The sequence below is a fragment of the Myxocyprinus asiaticus genome, chromosome 3, assembly GCF_019703515.2.
Source record: "Myxocyprinus asiaticus isolate MX2 ecotype Aquarium Trade chromosome 3, UBuf_Myxa_2, whole genome shotgun sequence".
NCBI classification, from domain to species: domain Eukaryota; kingdom Metazoa; phylum Chordata; class Actinopteri; order Cypriniformes; family Catostomidae; genus Myxocyprinus; species Myxocyprinus asiaticus.
The window spans coordinates 6782236-6808676 of NC_059346.1; the positions used below are offsets into that span (position 1 = coordinate 6782236).

Below are 26441 nucleotides of genomic sequence, written 5' to 3' on the forward strand. Positions count from 1 at the left end.
CTTTTTCTTTTCCTTGTCCCATGATGTGGAACCACAAAAAGAATCAAAGAATCTGTCTGTGTCAACTTCTGCAATTAAAGGGGTAGTTCAAGTCAAAAATGAAAATTCTGTCATTATTTACAAGCCCTTGTGTTGTTTCAAACCTGTATGGCTTTCTTTCTTTTGTGAAATGCAAAAGGAGATGTTAGGTGGAATGTTAGTCTCAGTCACCATTCACTTTCACTGCATCACTTTGCCTTAAAATGAAAGTGAATGGTGACTGAGGCTGTAAGTCTTCTAACATTCTGCCTAACATTTCCCTTTGTGTTCCACTGAAGAAAGAAAATAATTTGGGTTTGCAACAACATGAGGTTGAGTGGATGAACTATCCCTTTAATTCAGCCTAAACATTCAAACTTTGCTTTGTCGATGGTCTTTCTTAATTTTTTATCCATCAGTAATGCATATTACTATCATCGATCTCTCTCTTCTTCATTTATAATTTGGGTTTAACTTTTTGAACTGTCATTTTAGCTAAAACCTTAAGTCCATTATTTTGTTGCCTTGCAAGTACTGGTATATTTCATTCAGGAAATGCAAATCTATTTGTAAAATTGTGGTGGCAGATGGCAAAAGATCAAACTGCAATGTGCACAACTCTTATAGAAAACCATATATTTTTATAAAATCCTTTTTAACTAGCTTGATATAATATAAATGATCTTATTGTTAATATTTACATTTTGTTTTAGTTTTGAAACATCATAAGACCAATAAAAAAAAACATTTTTAGTGAATTGTTGGCCTTCTGGAAAGTATGTTCATTTACTGTATATGTACTCAATACTTGGTAGGGGCTCCTATTGCTTTAATTACTGCCTCAATTCGGCGTGGCATGGAGGTGATCAGTTTGTGGCACTGCTGAGGTGGTATGGAAGCCCAGGTTTCTTTGACAGTGGCCTTCAGCTCATCTGCATTTTTTGGTCTCTTGTTTCTCATTTTCCTCTTGACAATACCCCATAGATTCTCTATGGGGTTCAGGTCTGGTGAGTTTGCTGGCCAGTCAAGCACACCAACACCATGGTCATTTAACCAACTTTTGGTGCTTTTGGCAGTGTGGGCAGGTGCCAAATCCTGCTGGAAAATGAAATCAGCATCTTTAAAAAGCTGGTCAGCAGAAGGAAGCATGAAGTGCTCCAAAATTTCTTGGTAAACGGGTACAGTGACTTTGGTTTTCAAAAAACACAATGGACCAACACCAGCAGATGACATTGCACCCCAAATCATCACAGACTGTGGAAACTTAACACTGGACTTCAAGCAACTTGGGCTATGAGCTTCTCCACCCTTCCTCCAGACTCTAGGACCTTGGTTTTCAAATGAAATACAAAACTTGCTCTCATCTGAAAAGAGGACTTTGGACCACTGGGCAACAGTCCAGTTCTTCTTCTCCTTAGCCCTGGTAAGACGCCTCTGACGTTGTCTGTGGTTCAGGAGTGGCTTAACAAGAGGAATACGACAACTATATCCAAATTCCTTGACACGTCTGTGTGTGGTGGCTCTTGATGCCTTGACCCCAGCCTCAGTCCATTCCTTGTGAAGTTCACCCAAATTCTTGAATCGATTTTGCTTGACAATCCTCATAAGGCTGCGGTTCTCTCGGCTGGTTGTGCATCTTTTTCTTCCACACTTTTTCCTTCCACTCAACTTTCTGTTAACATGCTTGGATACAGCACTCTGTGAACAGCCAGCTTCTTTGGCAATGAATGTTTGTGGCTTACCCTCCTTGTGAAGGGTGTCAATGATTGTCTTCTGGACAACTGTCAGATCAGCAGTCTTCCCCATGATTGTGTAGCCTAGTGAACCAAACTAAGAGACCATTTTGAAGGCTCAGGAAACCTTTGCAGGTGTTTTGAGTTGATTAGCTGATTGGCATGTCACCATATTCTAATTTGTTAAGATAGTGAATTGGTGGGTTTTTGTTAAATGTGAGCCAAAATCATCACAATTAGAAGAACCAAAGACTTAAACTACTTCAGTCTGTGTGCACTGAATTTATTTAATACACGAGTTTCACAGTTTGAGTTAAATTACTGAAATAAATGAACTTTTCCACGACATTCTAATTTATTGAGATGCACCTGTATGCATCTCTTTGCTCTATAATGTGGCTGCATTTTCCAGTAAAAAAGAAGCTGAATTAAAATATTTTTAGTAAAATTTAGTATTCTTTTTTGGTTAAATATAGTATTTTTTGACATACAATGAAATACGTACAAAGTGAAATTGATATTATTTAATTATTTACATAAAAAAATGATTGTCTCTAATGTCAGTGGTGTTACTGCAATATAAAAACATAAAAATAAAAATACTCTCATTATTTGCCCACCCTTGTATTGTTCAAAACTTGCATGTTGTTATTTTGTCCCATGCAACACAAAAGCAGACTTTTTGAAGACAAGGCATCACAAAAGTGTCCATATAACTTGTGAACAATTTATCAAGTCTTCTAAGACCATATTAACTTTGTGTGAAAATTATTGTAATTATTAAAAGAGAAATTTAGGATGGTTTTCTATTAACTGAAAATTATAAATTCCTTAGGCTAAAGGTTATGTAAGGTGAGATGATAACTTAACAAACAGTGTGTTTCAACATGTTACATTTTTTGATTAGTAAGATTAATCTTTTTTCGTGAAAAAAAAAAAAAAAAAAATCTGATGGAAATGCCACCGCAATTTAGTATGACCCATCTCTACACCACTAGCATATCAGCGTTGTTCACAAATTGTCTGAATAACATTTACATAACTCCTGTGTGGGTGGAACAGAAAGCTGTTTTATTTTGCATTATTTGCAAACTAATTCACTAATCATTCAATTCGTGTAATTCTGCTGGAAGAACAAATTTCAGAACAAAATACTGAACAGGATGTATTCCTATTCCAAGCATCCAGACAAAGACAGACGATGAATTTTACCGTGAAAGGTCACATCTCTTGAAATTTCACTTGAGGGATGTTTGTCACAAAGTTTGTTATCTGTAGCCTATGTGCTTCTGTTTCCATGGAGATTTTAAAAACAGACAGTGGCTATAGGTCAGCTGGGACAGACCACCCACTTTTTTCATGATTAGCAGCGTCACCTTAATTTCAAATCATATGTGTTATATCATATGTCATATGGGCAAGGCATTATCTAATTTAACCTAGCAATGCGCTGTATAGTTTATGTTTGCTTTTGAGAGAAATGTAATGCAAGAGTGACAGGTTAAGATATTAAACAGAAATGATCTACATGGATAGGTTTGAGATGATATCAGGTTTGTGTATTGAAGTCATGGGCATATGTGTGTTGGTCCGATACACAAATTTGCAGAATGTCGATTAAATTATCGGTCTAATTATTGGTCTATCTATATTTGTGTGTTTGCTAGAGAGTGTGTATTGTCACCATTTGAACTGAAAGAAGGGGGCCAGATTACTCATCCACTTGAAGGGGGGGGGGCATGAGGAGCAAACACACTATGTGGGAGTGCTGGTGAGTAAGTGTGCTTGTTGTTTGTGTGCGGTGAGTGAAGTTGGCATTGACCTCAGAGGCATCTGAGCGGCGCTTTCATGTGACAGTAAGAGTGGACAAACTTACACTTGGGTGGGTGGATGTTTGTGTGTATTGTATGGCCTTTTTGTACACTGCATATCATGTGTTCACTTCTTTGTTTAGTAGAGCACAAGAGTGCCCACCCACTTTTTCAGATGCTTTGGATACAGAATACAGAAATCTGATACAGAATAGGGCAATATACGTAAAACATATGTAAAACTAAATAATAGTTGAATATATAACAGTATGAACATATATAATATGTGTTTATATTTGTTTTTCACTGAAATAATAAAAGGTCACTTGCACATAAAGTCAGCATTTTTCTAAATACTACAAAAATATGTAACATGTATACAGTTAAAAAATAATTTTAAGATTTATGCATTTTTATTTTCTATTTTGGCATATATTCACATATTCAAATGTCATTGTTATATGGGAAAATACACTCAAAAAATATTTTAGCCTATTTTTCAGATTTGCACATTTCAATTTCATAACAAAATTCAATAAAAATAATTTAAACACTTTTAATGTATTTTTATGTATAATTTAGTTAAAAATTACACAGTTTATTTTGATGGAATTTTGTTATCAAATTGAAATGTGTAAATATTAAAAACAGGCAAAAATATTTTTTGGAGTGTATTTTCCCAAATAATAAATGAATTTGAAAATGTGCATATATGCCAAAATAAAAAAAATAACTATAAATAAATAAACCAAACCAGCCTGTTCAAAGATGAAACATTAAAAATAATAAAATAATAATAAAAATAATAATAAATAAAAATAAAAATAAAGGTACAAGTATTTAAATGATTTAATGAGTGACTAAACTGATCTACTGAAGCCCTATGAATGAGAAAAATAACTGAATAAAAACTACTGTACTAATTCAAACTAATATTATTGTAAGTAAAAAGATAATTGTTTTCAAAAGAATAACAAAGGGAAAAAAGACAGTAATGGCTGTGGTAGACATTGTTTAATAGCACTTTAGTAGCAATGAATGCTTTATGTTCAGCTTGTCAAAGACACAATAACTGTCTCTCTCTCTCTCTCTCTCTCTCTCACACACACACACACAAACACACACACACACACACACACACACACACACACACACACACACACACAGCTATGCTTATGTGGACTCTCCATAGACATAATGATTTTTATACTGTACGAACTATAGATTCTATCCCTAAACCTAACCCTACCCCTAAACCTAACCCTCACAAAAAACTTTCTGCATTTTTACATTTTCAATAAAACATAGTTTAGTATGTTTTTTAAGTGTTTTGAAATGTCCTCATAAACCACATTATAGCATAATAACCTTGTAATTACCAGTTTGTAACCTAAAAAAATGTCCTTGTAAACCACCCAAACCCACCCACACACACACACACACACACAAACACACATTCAACTCGCAAAATGAAACTGACTTCTACAAAAACAAAGAAAGGGACCAGTAAAAACTGTTGCCAGTTCCCATGAAGGACACACATAACCGGCACACATGCACACTCATCTACTCATTCAAACAAAACCAAGTTGTGCGCAGGAGTGATGAACACTATGACTAGCAGAACGCAAATAGTAACACAAATATACACATTACTCTTATCCGGTCTTTTCATAGTCTTTGTGTTTGTTTAAACCCCAGGCCTCACCATGGGCCTGGCTGCCTTCTCTTTTGACGTACATTAGTAGACGCCGCAGAAATATAAAGGCAAAAATGTGTCACATGAGTGTGACAATGCGTTATGACATCACAGCTCACTCGGAATCCCAAACTGACTCTGAATCTCTGAAGGCTTTTCCCAGTATAGGGTGAAGAATAACTTACCATTTCTACAGTGCATAAATATCATCACACTGTATGATTAAACTGTCTCTGTGGTGAGACAGTGATTAAATGTACATGTCTGTGGATGTCTGATTATATTCAGGTGGCTATAATCCACAGTTTTTCTGACCAACCTCTGGGCATTGCCATGATAATTCTGTTTTCTGGTACCGGACTGCATAAAAAGCAATGTAAATACTAGATAAATGAGCGATCCAGCCGGAGAACAACAACCATTTTAAGTGTTAGTTGGAGTAGAAATGAGTTCAGGCTCAACTTGTGGAGTTATTGGCGGTCACTACAATTTGAATTAGTTAATGATATCAACATAACTACCTTCAGCCATTGCTTCATGTCATCTACACTCATATGAGGCACTGTCAAAAGATCGGTACTATATTGGTACTATGGAGCCACATTTTGTTCTGTTTATTTGGGGGGTGGGGGGGGGGTGGTTGGCAATTGTTTTACCAATTTAATACGCTAAACATCACAATATGCACTAAAAACATACATCAATGTGATGTTCAGCAAAAATGGTGAATAAGCTGGCATACCTACAACCTGTTTGCTGTAGGTTGTAGACCGTTAATCGGTTTTACCAATATTTATTTTTATCGATAGTCACACTCTTCTAATGTATTTTTTAATGTATTGTTTGCATAAATTACACAACTTTTAATGTAACAAGCCATTCATTCCAAGTGAGAAACAAGTATTTTAAGATTAGCCTACTAGCTAGACATAGCCCAAAACTAAGATGAAAATGAATTTACGATGATTTAAATAGCAAAAAAACTTCGCATAAATGTAAATGCATAAATATTTATAATGTTGTCTAATGATTTTTTAGCCTAGTACTGTGTCAAAAAGCAGAAATAAAACAATAGAAATCAGCTCTTTGTATCCATTATCGGTTTTAGTCATACAAAAAATATTATCGGTAGATGCCAGCTAGGTTGTAGCACATTTTTAGGCTACATCCACACTAATCTGTTAAAGTTTAAAAACTATGTTTTCAGGGCCTGGGTAGCTCAGCGAGTAAAGACGCTGACTACCACCCCTAGAGTTTGCCAGTTTGAATCCCAGGGCATGCTGAGTGACTCCAGCCAGGTTTCCTAAGCAACCAAATTGGCCCGGTTGCTAGGGAGGGTAGAGTCACATGGGGTAACCTCCTCCTGCCACACAGCACACATAGTTACAGGACTCCTTGTACTGGAGACGAAAACTTTACCATGAGACCACTCAATTATTCTGGCTGCAATTTACTTTTCAAGTATTTATCAACTGACTAACAAAATCCAAAAAGCCTACTGGCAGTGCCAGATGTATGATCAAGTTATCAAATTAATTATGTTGAATATTTATTGGAGCTCTTAAATTCATCATGTACATTTGTTATCAAAACAGTGAAAGATTATTTGACATTATTTGCACATAACCTAATTAATATTATATTATAAAATGCCCCTGCGTAGCATACTTTTTTTTTTCAACAAAAACATATTAGTGTGCATTAGAACCAGATTTTATCTGCTCTAGAAATTTGATATCTCTAGAAATGTGACATTTTTAGACTTTTGCGTAGGTGTCTAGAATGATTTCAAAAAACAGTAAATGCCTAGATTCATGTCACAGTTCCTGCCACAGTGCTTTCTGCTAAGACTCTACACAAATAGCCTGTTACAAACTTTATTTCCTTCTAAACTGTTTCATCACATCCTCTAAGTCACTTTTATTACACAGCAACAAATTTCCCAATTTCTGTGATTTCTAGTGTCAGGCTGCACTCATCAGTATTTTCACTGTTATTTTGTGGTTTTGTCATCCAAACAAGGCCAAAGAGTGAACGAGGGCACACGAAACTGCATGAGTGCTTGTAATTTTCCATTGCGTAAGCAGCGCATTATTCAAACTTGGAAAAGTTAGCTCGGCATTCTTAAATGAACACTTACATAAGGACTCCATCTGATGGATGTATGGTGTAGTGGCACCTCGATAACAGGCTTTCAATCTGTTCTACAGTACACTGATAAAATAACATTTGATAATGCTATCTCATTCAAATGAAACAAAATGACTTTGAGAGATGTGCTGCTGGTAAGAGAAACAGAAATTACATTCAATACGTCAAAAAGAGTTCAGGTTGGAGACAAATTAACAAATATTAAAGTAGTTTTCTTAACCTAAATTAACAGCCTGTTAACTCTGTCTGCAATAGTTTTGTAGGTGACTTGCATGAAAACATTTTCACATCATATTTCACTCTGAAATCAAAAGACAAAAATGTATAGTTCACCCCAAAATTAAAATTCTTTCATCATTTACTCACACTCATGCCAGAGATGTGTATGACTTTCTTTCTTCTGCTGAACACAAACAAAGATTTTTAGAATAATATTTCAGCTCTGTAGGTCCATACAATGCAAGTAAATGGTGAGCAGAACTTTGAAGTTCCAAAAAGCACATAAAAGCAGCATAAAAGTGATCCATTTGACTCCAGTGATTAAATCTATATTTTCAGAAGAGCTATGATAGGTGTGGGTGAGAAACACGTCAACATTTAAGTCTTTTTTATTATAAATCTCCACTTTCACTTTCATTTTCTTCTTTTGTTTTTGGCGAGTCGCATTCTTTGTACATATCACCACCTACTGTGCAGGGAAGAGAATTTATGCTAAAAAAGGACTTAAATATTGATCTGTTTCTCACCCACACCTATCATATCACTTCTGAAGACAGACTGAACCACTAGAGTCGTATATATTACTTTTATGCTACCTTTATGTTCTTATTCAAGCTTTAAATATGTTATACCCATTCACTTGCATTGAATGGACCAAGTGCTAAAATGTGTTCAACAAAATAAAGAAAGTCACTTCTGGGATGGCATGAGGGTGAGTCAATTCTGAGAGAATTTTCATTTTTGGGTGAACTATCTTTTCAGGACTGATATTTTTTAAAGACATTCAACAATTTTCATTTTCAACACTTTTGATTTTTGGTTGTAATTTCCATTATTCTCAATGGTAAATCCCAATGGATTATTATTATACATTATTTATTAACTTTAATTTATTAAAATAAAAAATAAAAACTGTTTTATAATGTTTTATTTGAATCAGCATGAATGCAATACAACAAATATTAGCATTGTGTATGAATATTTTTTCACATTACAGTAATGAGAATGATTATTTTTTAAATTATATTATAAAATAATAATACAAAAATAGTACATAATTTCTTAGTTTTTTCTTTTGTTCTGCAAGATTCCCACAATGAGCCATGTGTGTTGTGCATGAAACCCCCTTAACCATGATAAAATCACTGTAACATACGGCCTTGAGTAGCTTATTGCTTTACAAAACGATTGCAACAGCAATATGACAAAAGACGCTAATGTTCAAAACATAGTAACATTTATTACCTTTAATAACCATATGGTTATTTATTCAGTACCCTGGTATACAGGTGCATCTCAATAAATTAGAATGTCGCGGAAAAGTTCATTTATTTCAGTAATTCAACTCAAATTGTGAAACTCATGTATTAAATAAATTCAATGCACACAGACTGAAATAGTTTAAGTCTTTGGTTCTTTTAATTCTGATGATTTTGGCTCACATTTAACAAAAACCCACCAATTCACTATCTCAAAAAATTTGAATATGGTGACATGCCAATCAGCTAATCAACTAAAAACACCTGCAAAGGTTTCCTGAGCCTACAAAATGGTCTCTCGGTTTGGTTCACTAGGCTACACAATCATGGGGAAGACTGCTGATCTGACAGTTGTCCAGAAGACAATCATTGACACCCTTCACAAGGAGGGTAAGCCACAAACATTCATTGCCAAAGAAGCTGGCTGTTCACAGAGTGCTGTATCCAAGCATGTTAACAGAAAGTTGAGTGGAAGGAAAAAGTGTGGAAGAAAAAGATGCACAACCAGCCGAGAGAACCGCAGCCTTATGAGGATTGTCAAGCAAAATCGATTCAAGAATTTGGGTGAACTTCACAAGGAATGGACTGAGGCTGGGGTCAAGGCTTCAAGAGCCACCACACACAGACATGTCAAGGAATTTGGCTACAGTTGTTGTAGTCCTCTTGTTAAGCCACTCCTGAACCACAGACAACGTCAGAGGCGTCTTACCTGGGCTAAGGAGAAGAAGAACTGGACTGTTGCCCAGTGGTCCAAAGTCCTCTTTTCAGATGAGAGCAAGTTTTGTATTTCATTTGGAAACCAAGGTCCTAGAGTCTGGAGGAAGCTCATAGCCCAAGTTGCTTGAAGTCCAGTGTTATGTTTCCACAGTCTGTGATGATTTGGGGTGCAATGTCATCTGCTGGTGTCGGTCCATTGTGTTTTTTGCACCCATTTACCAAGAAATTTTGGAGCACTTCATGCTTCCTTCTGCTGACCAGCTTTTTAAAGATGCTGATTTCATTTTCCAGCAGGATTTGGCACCTGCCCACACTGCCAAAAGCACCAAAAGTTGGTTAAATGACCATGGTGTTGGTGTGCTTGACTGGCCAGCAAACTCACCAGACCTGAACCCCATAGAGAATCTATGGGGTATTGTCAAGAGGAAAATGAGAAACAAGAGACCAAAAAATGCAGATGAGCTGAAGGCCACTGTCAAAGAAACCTGGGCTTCCATACCACCTCAGCAGTGCCACAAACTGATCACCTCCATGCCACGCCAAATTGAGGCAGTAATTAAAGCAAAAGGAGCCCCTACCAAGTATTGAGTACATATAAAGTAAATGAACATACTTTCCAGAAGGCCAACAATTCACTAAAAATGTTTTTTTTTATTGGTCTTATGATGTATTCTAATTTTTTTAGATTGAAGTGAATTGGTGAGTTTTTGTTAAATGTGAGCCAAAATCATCACAATTAAAAGAACCAAAGACTTAAACTACTTCAGTCTGTGTGCATTGAATTTATTTAATACACGAGTTTCACAATTTGAGTTGAATTACTGAAATAAATGAACTTTTCCACGACATTCTAATTTATTGAGATGCACCTGTATATCAGTACCGTGACGTTACCATCTGTTACCATCACTGTATCATGGTACCACCATGCAGTACTTTTTCGAAGGTTATTGTACATTTCTGAGAGTCTAAATTTTCCAGTTCATCTGAGGCTTTATCTACATTGCATTTTGCACATAAACCCCAGTGCTTCACAACTGTTAAATATAGCTGCAGATTTGCCTGATGATAGGAATTTTTTGATTTGCATAGGATGGAATATTAAAAAATATTCTTCAAAATCAACAAGGAATGTGAAAGTGTCTTTTGAAGCAGTAAACTTTAAAACAGCGCCTCCAGTGGAACCAAAGCATTTTATCATTTCATGTCTGTGATTTAAAACTGAAGAAAGTAACATTTTCAATGTTAAAAAAGTTTCTTCTATTCTTCTATCTCAGCTTAACATGCAGAGACAACTATAAGCCATTCATAGGTTAATTTTCTCGAAAAATGTAAACACAGTTTAGCCTACTAGCTTAGCATACTGCTAGCTGATTAGCCTGCTAGCTACACAATAGTACAGCCTTTTCTCTTCAGTTCATCACTTTGCTCACTGTCGCCACCTAGCGATACAGTGTTCACAAGAATGACTTTATTCACTAGAACTTTTTAAGGTGCATGTGTTTAAATGTTGCCTCAAGCATATGGCTGAACCCCAAATTATGTATCAACAAGTCCCCTTTCTGCTGGTCAGAGTGGATTGTGAGGGGGGTTACTTCACTCGGTGACCTGTATGAGAGTGGGGTGTTGAGATCTTTTGAGAATTTGGTTCATCATTTTGGGATTCCCAGATCTCAGTTCTATAAGTATTTACAGCTGCGCCACATGCTCTGTACTGTTTTTGGGAGTAGCACACACCCCCCTAAAGCGGCAGGTGCTTTGGGGGAGGTGATTGCTACTTTTAGAAAAGGTCATGAAGCATCAGTGTATTACTCCCTGCTAATTCAGAGTCTGGGGGTTGGAGCCTTGACTTCTCTCAAGAGAGTATGGGAAAAAGATTTGAATTTGGTATTGGAGGATGGAGTGTGGACTAAGATTCTGAAAAAATGTCAAGTCTGTATCTAGAGATGCAAGGGTTCGCCTTATGCAATTTAAGATTTTACATAGATTTTATTGGACCCTCTCTAGATTATATAGGCTTGGTCTTAAAGACACACCCACCTGCTGGTGATGCCAATCAGAAGTTGGAGACTCTACCCATGTCTTTTGGGGGTGTGTTAAGATCCAAGAGTTTTGGTTGAGGGTTCGGAGTTATTTGTGTGATGTTTTGAACATTCAGGTTTTGCTTTGTCCCAGACTCTGTATTTTGGGTGATGGAGCAGTCATGAATTTAGGGGATAATCACATTAAAAATTGGGTTCTGACCAGTCTCATGATCAGCAGGCAAGTAATTTTAAGGGGTTGGAAGTCAAGTGGAGCACCCTCTTTTTCAGAGTGGTGTGTGGAAATGGGGAGGGTAGCTGCATTTGAGGAAGCGGTAAGTAGAAGGCTGGGGTTTAGGGACTTATTTGTTAAAAAAATGGGGCAAATATTTAGTTTTTTTGGGGGACTCTCGGGGAGGGGATGTGGAGAGTATAGTTTAGTTTAATCATGTATGCTTATTATTATTATATTTATTTATTTACTTATATATGTATGTATATATATATATATATGTATATATATATATATATATATATATATATATATATATATATATATATATAAAATTTTTGGGATTGTGTGTGTGAGTGTTATGTGGGACCACAGGGGTGTTCGTTAGGGGTCAGGGTGGGATTGTATTGTGGGGTTTAAATGTAAAATGTTGATTCTTTATATTTGTGTTGAGTTTTTTACTGTCATGTGCATATGAATCAATAAAAATGTTAATTACAAAAAAACAAAGGCTGTCCATAGCAAGGGATCAGGGTTTGACTGGTTAGCAAGGCCTAGATAGCCCCTGCTGGTAGATGTTGTAACTACAACCTACATCATCAGGCAGCAAAAAACATTGTTCTTAATCAATAGTCATTCAACATTTGCAATTTTTTTGGCAAGCAACATATAAATGCTTATGTTAGCTAGCATATGTAGTAGATGTTTTACTAGTGCAGATTATTTTCTAGCTCTCTAAAGCATGAAATTAGCATCTTTTTTTTTCTGTTGCCTTTGACACTAGTGGAGGGCTTGGGACTGAATGTGTTCCTTATGTCTCATCAGACAGTCAGCGTTGTTATGACATCATCCTGCTGCGGCTCCAGAGTGATTATGCTGTGAAGTTCGTACCTACGAGGTAGACTAGGAAGTCGTAAATATGATGTGATGTGTGTTCAAGTTATTTTAGTCTGAAAGAATGTACCAGTTTTGCTATTTCATATTTATTTTTCACTTACTGACAAAGAAGCTTTTTTAGCACCAACGCAACAAAATGAAGAGCAAAGACATTAGGTGTGCAATTGATCTGTTATCTTTTTTATCATTCTTTTGCCAGCACATATAATGAAAAGAAATTTAGTTTTGTGGCACATGCCTGTCACCTCATAAGCCAGCTAAATTATTCTTATTTTCTAGCAAACGTTATCACTATTCTTTATTAACAGTACAAAAATGCATACAATTAACATGCCCTCCACTCAGAAAGTTTGGGTTAAAAAAAAAGAGTTTCCCACTGGTAATTACAACATTGTGGTAGGGTTCATGTGTGCTCAGCTCGTAAATACAATCATTCCGACATGACTTGAATGCACCATTAGTCACATAGCATTTACTGCTCAAGTGATTGGCTAAAAATAAACGTGGTTGCAGAACTGAGCACCCATAAGCATACACGTACATCCAGGGGTTCCTGCGCTAGATGAACAACTGCTATTGAGATGAATGGTATTACTAATGAATAACTTTCTCCAGGTATTATAGACCTCATTAGTCCATAGACATTGGTTGTAAATTTTATCCTTTGTGATCCTGTTGCATGGTGATAATGACAATGGTGAGACTGATTGTCAGAATTGACACTGAGCACATGATGAAAGCTCTGCACAAGGGCATCCGCAGTACCGTGGCTAATAAAGAACTTTCTCTACCATTGTCTCTGCCCATGCCCTGCGGTCCATCTTCGTTTCCTGGGGTCCCAACATCTAGGCTTTGGCTGATGGTCTGTGTTATGGCCGGTGCGGAACTAGGCACTCTCTTAACCTGCAGTTTGCCTTTATTTCGGTTAAAGCGGATGCTGTACACCTGCTGCATCGAATTTGGGAGGTAAGACAGCACCGTGGAGTTATTTGCGAGTTTGGGAAGGCCCAGGACGGGTAATGGGGTATACGCTCGGCACAGCGGGCACTGGATGGTGTCAGGTTGGGTGGACTTCACGTTCATTCGGGCGAGACACTCCAGACAGAAGGTGTGCTTGCATTTGAGTATCTTGGGAGTGTTGAAGACATTGTTGAACTGATCAAAACAGATGGCACACTCCAGATCTGGGGGGTCGTCATCGTACGGGTCAGGTTTGTAGGGGTTACTGAGGTCATTCAGGTTAGGCTCCATGACAAATGGAAGGGGAGGTCAATGGGCATCGTCAAGGTCCATGCTGATGTGGCAAGTCTGGAGAAGTACAAGTAGAAAAATAAGCTTGTTTTCTTTTTTAATTAAGTTTATATTACTTACCCCATTGGCAGATTCTTGTTTTAAGCATAAACCACAATAAATTCTGTTACATTTCTCTGAAAACAAGACTTAAAGGAATGTTCCGGGTTCAATACAAGTTAAGCTCAATCAACAGTATTTGAAGAATAATGTTGAAAAACGCAGAAAATAATTTTGACTCATCCCTGAGAAGCAAAAATCGTGGATATGCACTTACAATGGAAGTGAATGGTGCCAGTCCATTAATGTTAAAATACACACTGTTTCAAAAGTATAGCCACAAGACATAAACATTATAGATGTTAATGTGATTTTAGTGTGATCAAATCTCTGTTCTACATGATTTGTGTGATAAAATTGCTTACAGGGTTTACTGGCATTGTGTTGTGTCATAGCAGCATTGTAATATTGGATATAGCTTTCCACTGATAAGAGTTAGTTTTAGGTATGTCACACTAAAATCATGTATAATGTTTATGTCTTGTGGCTATACATTTTTAAACTATGTGTATTTTAGAATTTATGGACAGGCCCCATTCACTTCCATGCAAGCAAATTACTGTAACCACGATTTTTGTTTAAACAAACGAGAGAAGAATCTAAATTAGCCTTCTTAACTAGCTTGACCAGTAGGACTCCCCTGCTCAACTTGCTTCATACTTTTATTAATTTAATGTTGTTAAAAATTACAGAATACAATTTTGATGGAATTTTATTATAAAATATGTGTAAATCTTAAAAATAGTCTAAAAATATTTTTTTGATTGGAGATCCTAAGCTAGTCTTTTCAGAAGAGGTGATGCGGAGGCTTAAAGGGGTCATGAAGTGCTATTTTTTTATTTTATTTTATTATCTTCCCTGGGGTCCAATGATAATGTTATAAAAGTTTTTGCACCAAAACAGTCATAATTTAGTAATATATTATAATTTTCCACCCTGTTTTTGGCCCTCTGTCTGAAACGCTCAATTTTGGCCTAAGTGCCTCCTTAAAACTTCAACGTAAACATCATGCAGCCCCTCAATTTCAGCAAACTCAATTGGAAGAGAATGAACTCAAGCCCCTCAACATTATGAAACAAAAAAACAGGGTTTACACATAATGCACATCCAACACATTGCATCTGACTATATTAAACTGTTCATCTCAAGCACAACTGTTACAATCAGCACCATAAACTATCAATCAGTCATGACATTTTAAATATTAATGAATGAAACGATTTACTTACGTTTTTGATAGGGTCCAAGTGTTTTTAACTGTCCCATCCTTCAATAACAGTTCCTTTGCAAAGCTTGAATCGTATTATGTCCGTTTCAAAAGAGATTTACAGCGACATGAGCCAGAAAAAACTCACACACAAAGCGGTGAAACTAGACGCACATTCATACAAAATCCTCCTGCACTGAGACGCACATTGCTGGAAACAAATCAAAACGGTCAAAGACGTCCATCTTAGTACATGTTTACATACACAGATGAGCCAAAACATTATGAGCACTCACAGGTGAAGCAAATAATGTTTATCATCTCATAACAAGGCCACATGTCAAGAGTTGTAACTTGACACCACGTCTTTTAAAAGCGGTGAGATACATGGCAGCGGTCAAAGAGTCTGTGCAGTTCATGTTTATATACAAAATAATTAAAAATAGTCCAGATGTGTCCCCTTTGGTGTTCAGGAATAGTTAGCCACACAAGGCCACCCCTCTCGAAATGCGTGCCAGTGGGCGGGCCAAGGGTGCTATGACGCATGTTGTGGGATGTGTAAATACAAATGAGCCATGTTTTGTGACGTCATGAACAGACAGATTTCAAAACTAGACTTTTCAGCAGGGTGTCACTAAGCTAAACGTACATATGATCTTCCATTACTCAACTCTGATCTGCCTTTAGATGATCCATATTTCAGATAACAAAGTACCATTGGTAAACAGAGTTGTTTGTTATTCCATCCATGCAGTAGACCTATTCTCAATACAGATTTGCCTTGGAAATGCTTCTAGGTTTCCATCAAAGAACAGCTCAAAACTATGCAAAGCAGCAGAAGGGGAGTCCCATTACTGACGCTGTCAGGAAGGATGAGACAAAAGATCCAAGTGAGGAGACAATGATCTGATATTTATTTAACAACACAGCAATGCTGGTAAAGCTTCAATAAGGGAACCCCGGCACCGACTGCAGCGTGGAGAAGGATTGTGTGTTCGTAGGCTTGTGTGTGTAATGGCCGTGTGTGGAGCAGTCCCATTGCAGAGAGGTGTCACTGAGGGGAACTCAGGAGAAGCGTCAGTGGAGGCGAGGCAACATGCATGATGGTAACCACAATCCCGATGCACACAGCGCAGACTGATAACCAATACACAGAACACATAACAGGGTATACTAGGGCAGAGGGAGAGAGTGGTAAGCTACAGGACTCAAACAACAATCGAGCAATGAACACAAAACAGAGTGAGGTAAATATAGTCAGGGAACTAATGGCGATCAGGTGCCACTTGCTCGCAGCAAGCTGAAATTATCAGCGTTACCATGTAAACAATCAAGGTTTCCATGGCAATGCTGATCACGCAAGCCAGCAAGACCTGAACCAAACAGAGAGAACATGTAATGACAAACTGGAACAACCCAGTGGACACAGCATCTCTCCTCATGACCATAACCCTCCCAGTCTACCAGGTACTGAAACCCTCTGCCCCTGCATCTGACGTCAAGTAACTGTTTGACAGAATTAGCCGGGGCGCCCTCCACCAGACGAGGCAGGGGTGGGACGGGTGCGGGAGGGTGAAAACTAGACCGGATGAAAGGTTTAACATGGGAAACATGGAACACTGGGTGGAGACGACTAAGGAAAGGGAGAAGGGTAGTTGGAGAGGAATGTTTTAGTAGACAACCAGACCTTCTGCCCACAGATGCAAGCTGGAGGTTTAGACCGGTGGTGATCTGCCGACTTCTTAATACGAGCGCCAGTCCTGAGGAGGGCTTTTCTGGCTATTCGCCAGGTACAATGGCACCATTGGATAAAAGTGTGTGCGGACGGGACCTGAGCGTCGGGTTGTTGGGGAAGGAAAATAAAATGAACCGCCTTTGAAAAATGGTCCACCATGGTCATGACGACCGTGTTGCCATGGGAAGGGGGGAGACCGGTAAAAAAGTCCATGGCAATGTGAGACCAGGGTCTCGAAGGGATTGACAGCAGTTGGAGGAGCCCGGCCGGAGGCTGACAGGAAGTCTTGTTAGCGGCACAGACAGGGCAAACGGACACGTAACAGCCAATGTCCTGCATTAGCGATAGCCACCAGAATCGCTGTCAAATGAGCGCCTGAGTACGAGCAGCCCCTGGATGGCCCTACCGGAGAACGTGCATCCGGACTGACCGCGGAACGAATAACAGACCCGTTGGGCATCCGGGTGTGAGGTGGAGCTACGCAGCGTGGAACAGACTTTAGACTCCACGTGCTTGGACACCATGCCCACCACCCAGGAGGCAGAAAGGATGGTATCTGGAGGGGTGGTGGAGGTCCCGACTTCAAAACATCGTGATAGAGCATTGGGCTTGGTGTTTTTTGGAGCCCGGATGGTAGGATAAAATAAAATCAAAACGGGTAAATAAAAAAAGGACCCAACGAGCCTGTCTGGAGTTAAGACGTTTGGCTCCGTGGATATACTCCTTGGAAGTTCTTATGGTCAGTCCAGACCACGAAAGGTACCCCTGAACCCTCTAATAATTAATAATTAATAATTATAATAATTTAAAAAAAAATTTAATCAGTAAAAAACTGGTTCTCTAACACCACTCTCCCAAGGCCAGTCTGACAGCCAACAACTCCCTATTACCGACGTCGTAATTCCGTTCGGCTGGGGACAGACGGTGTGAAAAAAAGGCACACGGATGCATCTTCCCGTCCAAGGAAGAGCACTGAGACAGGAAAGCGCTGACCCTGACCTTTGACGCATCCACCTCTACCACGAACTGACGTGAAGAGTCCACAGTATTAAGAATGGGAGTGATAGTAAACCTTTCTTTCAATATAGAAAACATGGCTTATGCCCGCGAGGACCAACAGAACTTAGTACAGGTGGAGGTGAGATCCGTCAGGGGCACGGTGAGCTGACTGAAGTTTTGAACGAAATGCCGGTAAAAATTAGCGAACCCCAGAAAACTTCACAAAGACTTGCGGGAGTCTGGGGTTGGCCAATCAGAAACTGCTTTAACTTTAACAGGGTCCACGCGCACTCCCTCAGACGAGATGATGAAACCCAGGAACGGAAACGATTGCAAATGAAAAACACTTCTTCGCCTTAACGAACAGTCGGTTCTCTAGCAGTTGCTGAAGCACCTGCCTGACATGCTGGACATGGTCCTCAATTTTCTGGGAGAAGATCAGAATATCATCTAAATAAACAAAAACAAATCGATCAACCATGTACCGAAGCACGTCATTCACAAACCCCTGGAAGACAGTGGGGGGTTGAGCGTTGACCAGTCTGAATGGCATGACTGAATATTCAAAGTGCCCCCATGGGTGTTAAAAGCTGTCTTCTACTCATCCCCCTTCCTGATCCGAATCAGGTGAAAAGCATTGTGTAGGTCCAACTTTGTAAAGACGGACGCCTCCTGCAAGAGTTCGAAAGCTGAAGACATCAACAGTAAAGGATAGCGATTCTTCACCGTGATATCATTCAGCCCCCGATAATCAATAAAGGGTCTAAGCGAGCCATTCGTCTTCTCTACAAAAAAGAACCTCACCCCTGCAGGGGAAGAGGAAGGGTGGATGAGACCGGCTGCCAAAGAATCAGACATATATTTATTCATAGCCTCCATTTCGGGAGCAAAGAGCAAATACAACCGACCTCGTTGAGGAGAAGTCCCAGGGTGTAGATCGTATGCGCAATCATATGGGCGATGAGGAGGAAGGGTGGCGGCGTGGGACTGACTGAACACCACCCCCAGATCGTGGTATGCCACGGGTACACCGGATAAATCCACTGGTTCATCCTGAAATGACACACAAGACTGGACAGGAAAGACAGCAGAGTTAAGACAATGGGAGAGACAATAAGGACTCCAGGCTAGAACAGAATTGGTTGACCAGACAAGGTGTGGATTTTGTGTTACCAACCATGGCTGCCCTAGTACCACCGGTGCAGAGGGAGGGCAGACCAGCAGAAAGGAGAGTTTCTCAGTGTGGTTACCCGTTATGAGGGTGAGCAGCTCCATAGAATGGGTGATGATGGTCAGGGGTGAGCTGCTAAGGGAGTACGCCGTAATGGGTTCGGCCAACTTTACCACCGGAATCCGCCACCTGGAAGCAGTGGCAGCATCAATGCAGTTTCCCTCCGCTCCAGAATCCACCAGGGTGGAAACAGAGTGAATGGTCAATCTGTGCTCCATCCGGGCTGGGAGAACAGGTTGTTGTGCAGGGTTTTTACTCAGAGGATTTGCACTCGTCAGTAACCCCTTGTCTACCGACGAGCAAGAAGCCTCTTGTCCATGTACAGATCAGTCAAAAACTCAAAGAAGCTCAGCTGAAAACTCCTGAAACGACGAGCGGGGTGGCGAGTCTCCCATACCGCAGTTCCTCACTGGCCGGCCCTCCTGGTCAGGAGTGTGATAACGAAGACGGCCTTAACTGCCTCTGTGGAGTAAGTTGAGGGCTGCAGCAAGAAACAGAGTGAACACTGCGTGAGGAATGTGCCTCACCTGAGTATGGAGGTAGAGAACTGACACGGGACTCAGAGCGTCCAGAACCACTGGGGCCGGTGAAGAAACCTCAGCAGCGGAGTCAGAGTCAGGAGGCCAATGATGTGAGTTCCGCTAGCTGAGAAGCCACCATTTCAATGGTGCTGTTGGAAGCGGAGATCTGGTCCTGCTGGTGACACAGAAATGCTCCCTATTGAGCGAGCACAGCCCGTAGGTCGGTCTGCTCTGCTGGATCCATTCTGGCTCAATTGTTCTGTCAGGAAGGATGATACAATGATCTGATATTTATTTAATAACACAGCAATGCCGGTAAAGCTTCAACAGGGGAACCCCAGCACCGACTGCAGGGTGGAGAAGGATGGTGTGTTCATAGGCTCCCGGTGCAGAGAGGTATCATTGAAGGTGAACTCAGGAGAAGCATCAACGGAGGTGAGGCAACAGGCAGGATGGTAACCAAAATCCTGGTGCACACAGCGCAGACTGGTAACCAGTACACAGAACACATAACAGGGTATACTAGGGCAGAGGGAGAGAGTGGACTCAAACAACAATCGAGCGATGAACACAAAACAGAGTGAGGTAAATGTTATGACATGTTCTCTCTCTCTGTTATAAGAGAGAGAACATGTTATGACAAACTGGAACAAACCAGCAGACTCACCAAGGCTTGGGTTACTTCATTTCTGGTTTATTAGATGATCTCTGGGTTTTGCCTCAAGTGATTGTAGCTGATCATAGTATAGATTTATGATTCTGTATATCCCATTTCATAAGTTCAAATGAAATGGAACCATGGAACATGTCCTCTTGAAAACTTAGCCTACAGTAGGTTTTACAACAATTGTGAGCATTTAAGTGTAATGTTTTTCTTAATGAAACAGATAATTCTGTTATTTTGTAATGGATTTAAGATGATTTAGTTTTAATTCCCCCCATCCAGTCTTTAACTATTGTAATCAGAAACTAAAGTATGTAATAATGTACCATTTTGGCCAAAGATTCTCATAAAGTATACATCGACACATTTGTTTCTTTTCCAAAACCTGATCTTGGTCTTAAAGGAATATTCCGTGTTCAATACAAGTTAAGCTAAATTGACAGCATTTGTGACATAATGTTGATTACCACAAAAACGATTTCCACTTGTCCCTTATTTTCTTTAAAAAAAAGCAAAAATTTAGGTTACAGTGAGTCACTTGCAATGGAAGTGAATGGGGGCCCATTTTTGGAGGGTTTAAACTCAGAAATGTGAAGCTTATAATAATATAAAAGCGCTTACATTAATTCTTCTGTTTAAACCGTACATTTTACAGTCGTTTTAGGGTTTTAGAGTTTGTTGACATTACATCATCATGGCAATAAAGTTGTAAAATTGGATTTAACTTTGCACAGAAAAGGTAAATAAGCTATTTTATCACACTAAAATCATGTTAACACAAATATTGTTTACGTCTTGTGGCTATACTTTGGTCAACCCATACTGAATATGTAATAACATTACATTACTTTCAATGGGGTTAAGGTCATTGTTATAATTATGCCATTTTAACAGTCATAATACTGTTTAGTCATGTGAAAGGTCACATTGATGCAACTCTTATGTGTTAGCATCACCAGCTTTACTTCTGATATAAAGACAGTAGACATAAAAACACACAATACTGGTCATCTAGTTATCAATTCTGTATATTTAAAGTTAGATTCACAATCACTCACTTGTATTCTGGAAAGAGGTCCCCTTTTCCCCCGTTAGCTTCTTTTGACAGGGCAAGTATCCTGGTAGTTGAATGAGTAGTTTGTGTCTTTGTTGTATGTGTTGAGAGAAAGAAAGATGTTTTCTCTGCTACTGATTTCCTTTAATGTGTCTTCTTAATCTCTTTCTGTCCATTTAACTACCACTCTTATTTGGAGATTTTATATATATATATATTAAAAAACAAAAACACCAGAGTTACTCTACCATTATTTGCTTTTCTTAGTTTCTCTCTGCCAGTGTGTGATCTGTCTGTTACTCTACCTCTGTATTACGAATAATGGCAGCATTTGAATATTGGAACAGCAGTAAGGAGGAAATGCACAGCGAGTAGTCAAATACAGACATCAGGCATATCAGCAATGTAAACTCTCCAAGCCTGGCGAGAGAGAGAGAGAGAGAGAGAGAGAGAGAGAGAGAGAGAGAGAGAGAAAATACTGGTAGAATACCAGTGTTGGGGAAGCTACAAGCTACTCATAACTTAAAGCAGTTAAACTACAGTCAAGCTAGTCTTTTAGTTACACTAGGCCTATAAGTTACTAACAAACAGAAGTAAACTTAAAGCTATTTAAAGAAGAAAATACACTGTCTGGCCAAAAAAAAAAGTTGCATACTCTAATATTTGGACCGCCTTTAGCTTTGATTACAGTGCACATTCATCGTGGCATTGTTTCGACAAACTTATGCAATGTCACAACATTTATTATCATCCAGAGTTGCCTTATTTTTTGGCCGAGATATTGTATTGATGATGGGAGTGTCGAACCACTCTGTAAATTATTCTCCAGCACATCCCAAATACTTTCAATGGGGTTAAGGTCAGGACTCTGTGGTGGCCAATGCATCTATGAAAATGATTCCTCATGCTCCCTGAACCACTCTTTCACAATTTGAGCCCAATGAATCATTGGCATTGTTGTCCTGGAATATGCCCGTGCTGCCAGGGAAGAAAAAATCTATTGATGGGATAACCTAGTCATTCAGTGTAGCTAAAAGACTAGCTTGACTGTAGTTTAACTGCTTTAAGTTATGAGTAGCTTGTAGCTTCCCCAACACTGGTATTCTACCAGTATATTCTCTCTCTCTCTCTCTCTCTGACTTCATTTTATTGCTGCATAACATTGTTGAGCCTAGACCTGACCAACTGAAGCAACCCCAGATCATAACACTGCCTCCAGAGGCTTGTATAGTGGGCACTATGCATAACGGTGCATTGCTATATGCGCTTCCCTTCTAATCTTGACGTGCCCATCGCTTTGGAAAAGGGGAAATCTGGACTCATCAGACCACATGACCTTTTATCATTGCTCCACAGTCCAATCTGCTCCCTAGCAAATTGAATTATTTTTTTCAGATTAGCCTCACTAACAAGTGGCTTTCTTGTGTTCACACAGTTGTTTAGTCACAGTACTGTAAGTTCTCGTCGCATTGTGTGTGTAAATGCTCTTACTTTCATTATTAAACATAGGCGTGAGTTCTACTGTCGATTTTTTACGATGTGACTTCACCAAGCCTTTTAGTAATCTCCGATCACGATCATTCAAGATTTTTTCCCGACCACATTTCTTCCACGAAGCTGACGGTTCACTACTATCCCTCCAGGTTGTAATAATGCGTTGGTCAGTTCTTAACCCAATTCCAGTGATTTCAGCAATCTCCTTAGTTGTTTTCTTTGCTTGATGCAGGCCAATAATTTGCCCCATCTGAAACACAGTAACATCTTTTCCACGACCATGGGATACATCTTCCGACATGGTTGTTTAAGAAATGAGAAGCTACACACTGCATAAGTTAGGATTAAAAGAATTGTTGCAAACTGAAACATCTTAATAACTGCAATAATTATCCAATCATAGGCTCTTAAGTATCTGCTTATTTAAATCCAAACGGCGACTTCTTTTTTTTTTTTTTTTGGGCCTGACAGTGTATGTTGGAAAATATAACAATCAAATGATATTTTTTAATTCTGATTGCAGAATCAAATATCACCTGATAGTTACATATTTAATTGAAACAAATTAAGGTGACAACATTGAACTGAACATACACTCACTGAGCACTTTATTAGGAACACTATGGTGATCTTCTGCTGTTGTAGCCCATCTGCCTCAAGGTTCAACCTTGAGGCAACAATGTGGTGTTGTGCATTCCGAGATGCTATTCTGCTCACTACAATATTACAGAGTGGTTATCTGAGTTACCGTAGCTTTTCTGTCGGTTCAAACCAGTCTGGCAATTCTCTGTTGACCGCTCTCGTCAACAAGGTGTTTCTGTCCACAGAACTGCCACTCACTGGAAGTTTTTGTTACCATTGTGAGTAAACTCTAGAGACTGTTGTGCGTGAAAATCCCAGGAGATCAGCAGTTACAGAAACACTCAAACCAGCCTGTCTGGCACCAGCAATCATGACACAGTCGAAATCACTGAGATCAAATTTTTTTCCCCATTCTGATGGTTGATGTGAACATTAACTGAAGCTCCTGACCCATATCTGCATGATTTTGTGCACTGCAGCCACACGATTGGCTGATTAGATAATCACATGAATATGTAGGTGTTCCTAATAAAGTGTTCAGTGAATGTATAATTTTATGCTAAATATAAACAAATACAATTAGAAAACACTATTATATACAGTCGAAATATAGTGAAAAACAGCAGCAATTAACTATATATTTCACTTCCAAAATGAAGCCCCTTTAAGGCCGCTCAAGCGAATCAGTGAATCATTTATGTGAACCAGTTCATTTACATGAACCAGTCCAACGAACAGACTCATTAAAATGAATTGGATTTCCCAATGATAAATATAAGTGAATCATTTATTTTAACCAATTTAGTAACATGAACCGTCCAAATGAGCTGATTAAGTTAAATGATTTTGATTTCCCAGAGCTACACGAATCTCTCGGCTCCAATACTGTCTGACAAATGTAGTGTTTTGTGACTTTATTTACTGAAAAATATAGCTTGTTAGTTGAGATACTGTCACGCTACTGAAAAAAATATTTTTGTAGCATCGCTATTTTTAGTTAGTTACTCCACAACATTAGTCAGTTAGTTTTTAGTTAATTTTCACTTTAGTATGTTTATTTTTATTATTTTTTTAATTACACTATGCTAATACCATGGTACTGATTGATTATTCTTGTATTAATGTATTTACATGGTACTTCAAAGAACACCATGGTACCAACATGTTAGGAAGTTGCTAAAAACACGCTATTACCCTGGTAAATGCCCCCCCAAAAAACATAGCAGTACCATGGTACATTTTTGTTAGTGTAAATATTTTCTTATTGTTCTCATATACAGTATGTTTCAAAAACAGCAAAGATTATTCCCCCAACATTTCCATTTGTATGAAAAAAAAAAAAAAAAACTGGCCACAGAAAGGTGTTCCCTTCATCAAAATAATTTATCATATCATATAATGTGCAAATACATAAAACATTTCCTTCAAATTGATAACTTGACACCTCAGCATTTACATAATAGTCAAATAAACACTCATGTCAGTGTTACCTTTATTTTGTCTCAGTGAAACATACTGTATGACGCAAGACTGTCTTTTCTGCTGTCAGTTCATCAATATTCTGCTACAGTGTTATACAGTGACCCCAAAACAGCATTATGGCACTTACATTTTTCACTTTTTAAAATGTATGAGTCACTGTGTTATACAACATAATATCAAATCAAGTGGCATTAATTTCAAAGATAGTTTGCATGATAATGCAATCAATGAACTGTTAAAAATGAAAGGTATATGAAAGATGATTTGGACACTTTCTGAATGTCAAACGTTAGTGGAACATGTCTACAGTTATTATGATAAAATACACCTGTGAAACCCACTAGAAAAAAAAGCGGGTTTGTTTGCAGATCCACTTAGTTTGATATTTTGTTATCAAATGCAATGACATTCAAACATTTTAAGTGTGACTTAAGTGTCCAAATACTTTTTGGGGCCACTGTATTTATTATGCAAAATATGCTCTTTGGTGTTTGTGTCTTTGATAAAAATAAAAAGTTTCAAAACATTGACATTCTCTCGTAATTCACTGCACATTAAATATTTTTTTGTGTGTTGGAAAAACACTATTGTCTGATTTAAAAAAAAAAAATTTTTTTTTATATATATATATATATATATATATATATATATATAAAAAAAAAAATATATATATATATATATATATATATATATATATATATATATATATATATATATATATATATATATATATCTTACAAGATTATTCTATTCAAGTACAACAGTCCTAAAGAAAAAAAGAAAAGAAAAAACACAATGCGTCACAGATTTCCACTGCCTTCACATTCTTATATGTCTAGTCACTCAGCTGGACGATAGTGACAAGATTTGTTATCTTTAAGATAAATTCACTACATGGCCACATTTTCCCATGGTCACCTTCTCCAGTGTGTAAAACACAAAATCAGAATGTTTACACAAATGTTTGAATGTGTTTATGTGTTTGTATGTTTAAACTCTAGCAGCGTTTCCGTGATGATTCAGTTTACCCAAATGTCAAACCCTGAGTGGATGTACCCAAAAGTATATGGACACTTTAGCCACACTCAAAATGTTTTAATGCCATTCAATTACAAAATATCAAAGCAAATGGCATCTGCAAACAAATTATGCTAGATATTTTCTCAGAACTATCTTCACTTTAAGTCGGTTTCCTTTAGTTCACACAGGTGTCCTAGCAGAGTAACTACAGGTTTAGTTCATCACATTAACTATGGACATGTTCCACTAATGTTTGACAACCAGAAAGTGTCAATACATTTTGGCTTCATTTTGAACAGTATATCTATTAACAAAATGTTATTTGCTAAATGATTTGCTTGAAAA

At 38.2% G+C, this 26441-nt stretch overlaps 1 protein-coding gene across 1 annotated transcript; it reads right to left on the bottom strand.

The window, feature by feature from the left end:
- Nucleotides 1-12911: 12911 nt before the first annotated feature.
- LOC127430631 (E3 ubiquitin-protein ligase RNF183) lies at nt 12912-21807 on the bottom strand. The gene is made up of 2 exons (XM_051680529.1): nt 21523-21807; nt 12912-14065 (listed from the first exon to the last, which is right to left on the bottom strand). Exon 2 carries the CDS (start codon nt 14006-14008, stop codon nt 13415-13417), a length of 594 nt encoding a protein of 197 aa, XP_051536489.1. The 5' UTR covers nt 14009-14065; nt 21523-21807; the 3' UTR covers nt 12912-13414.
- Between the last annotated feature and the right edge of the window lie 4634 nt (nt 21808-26441).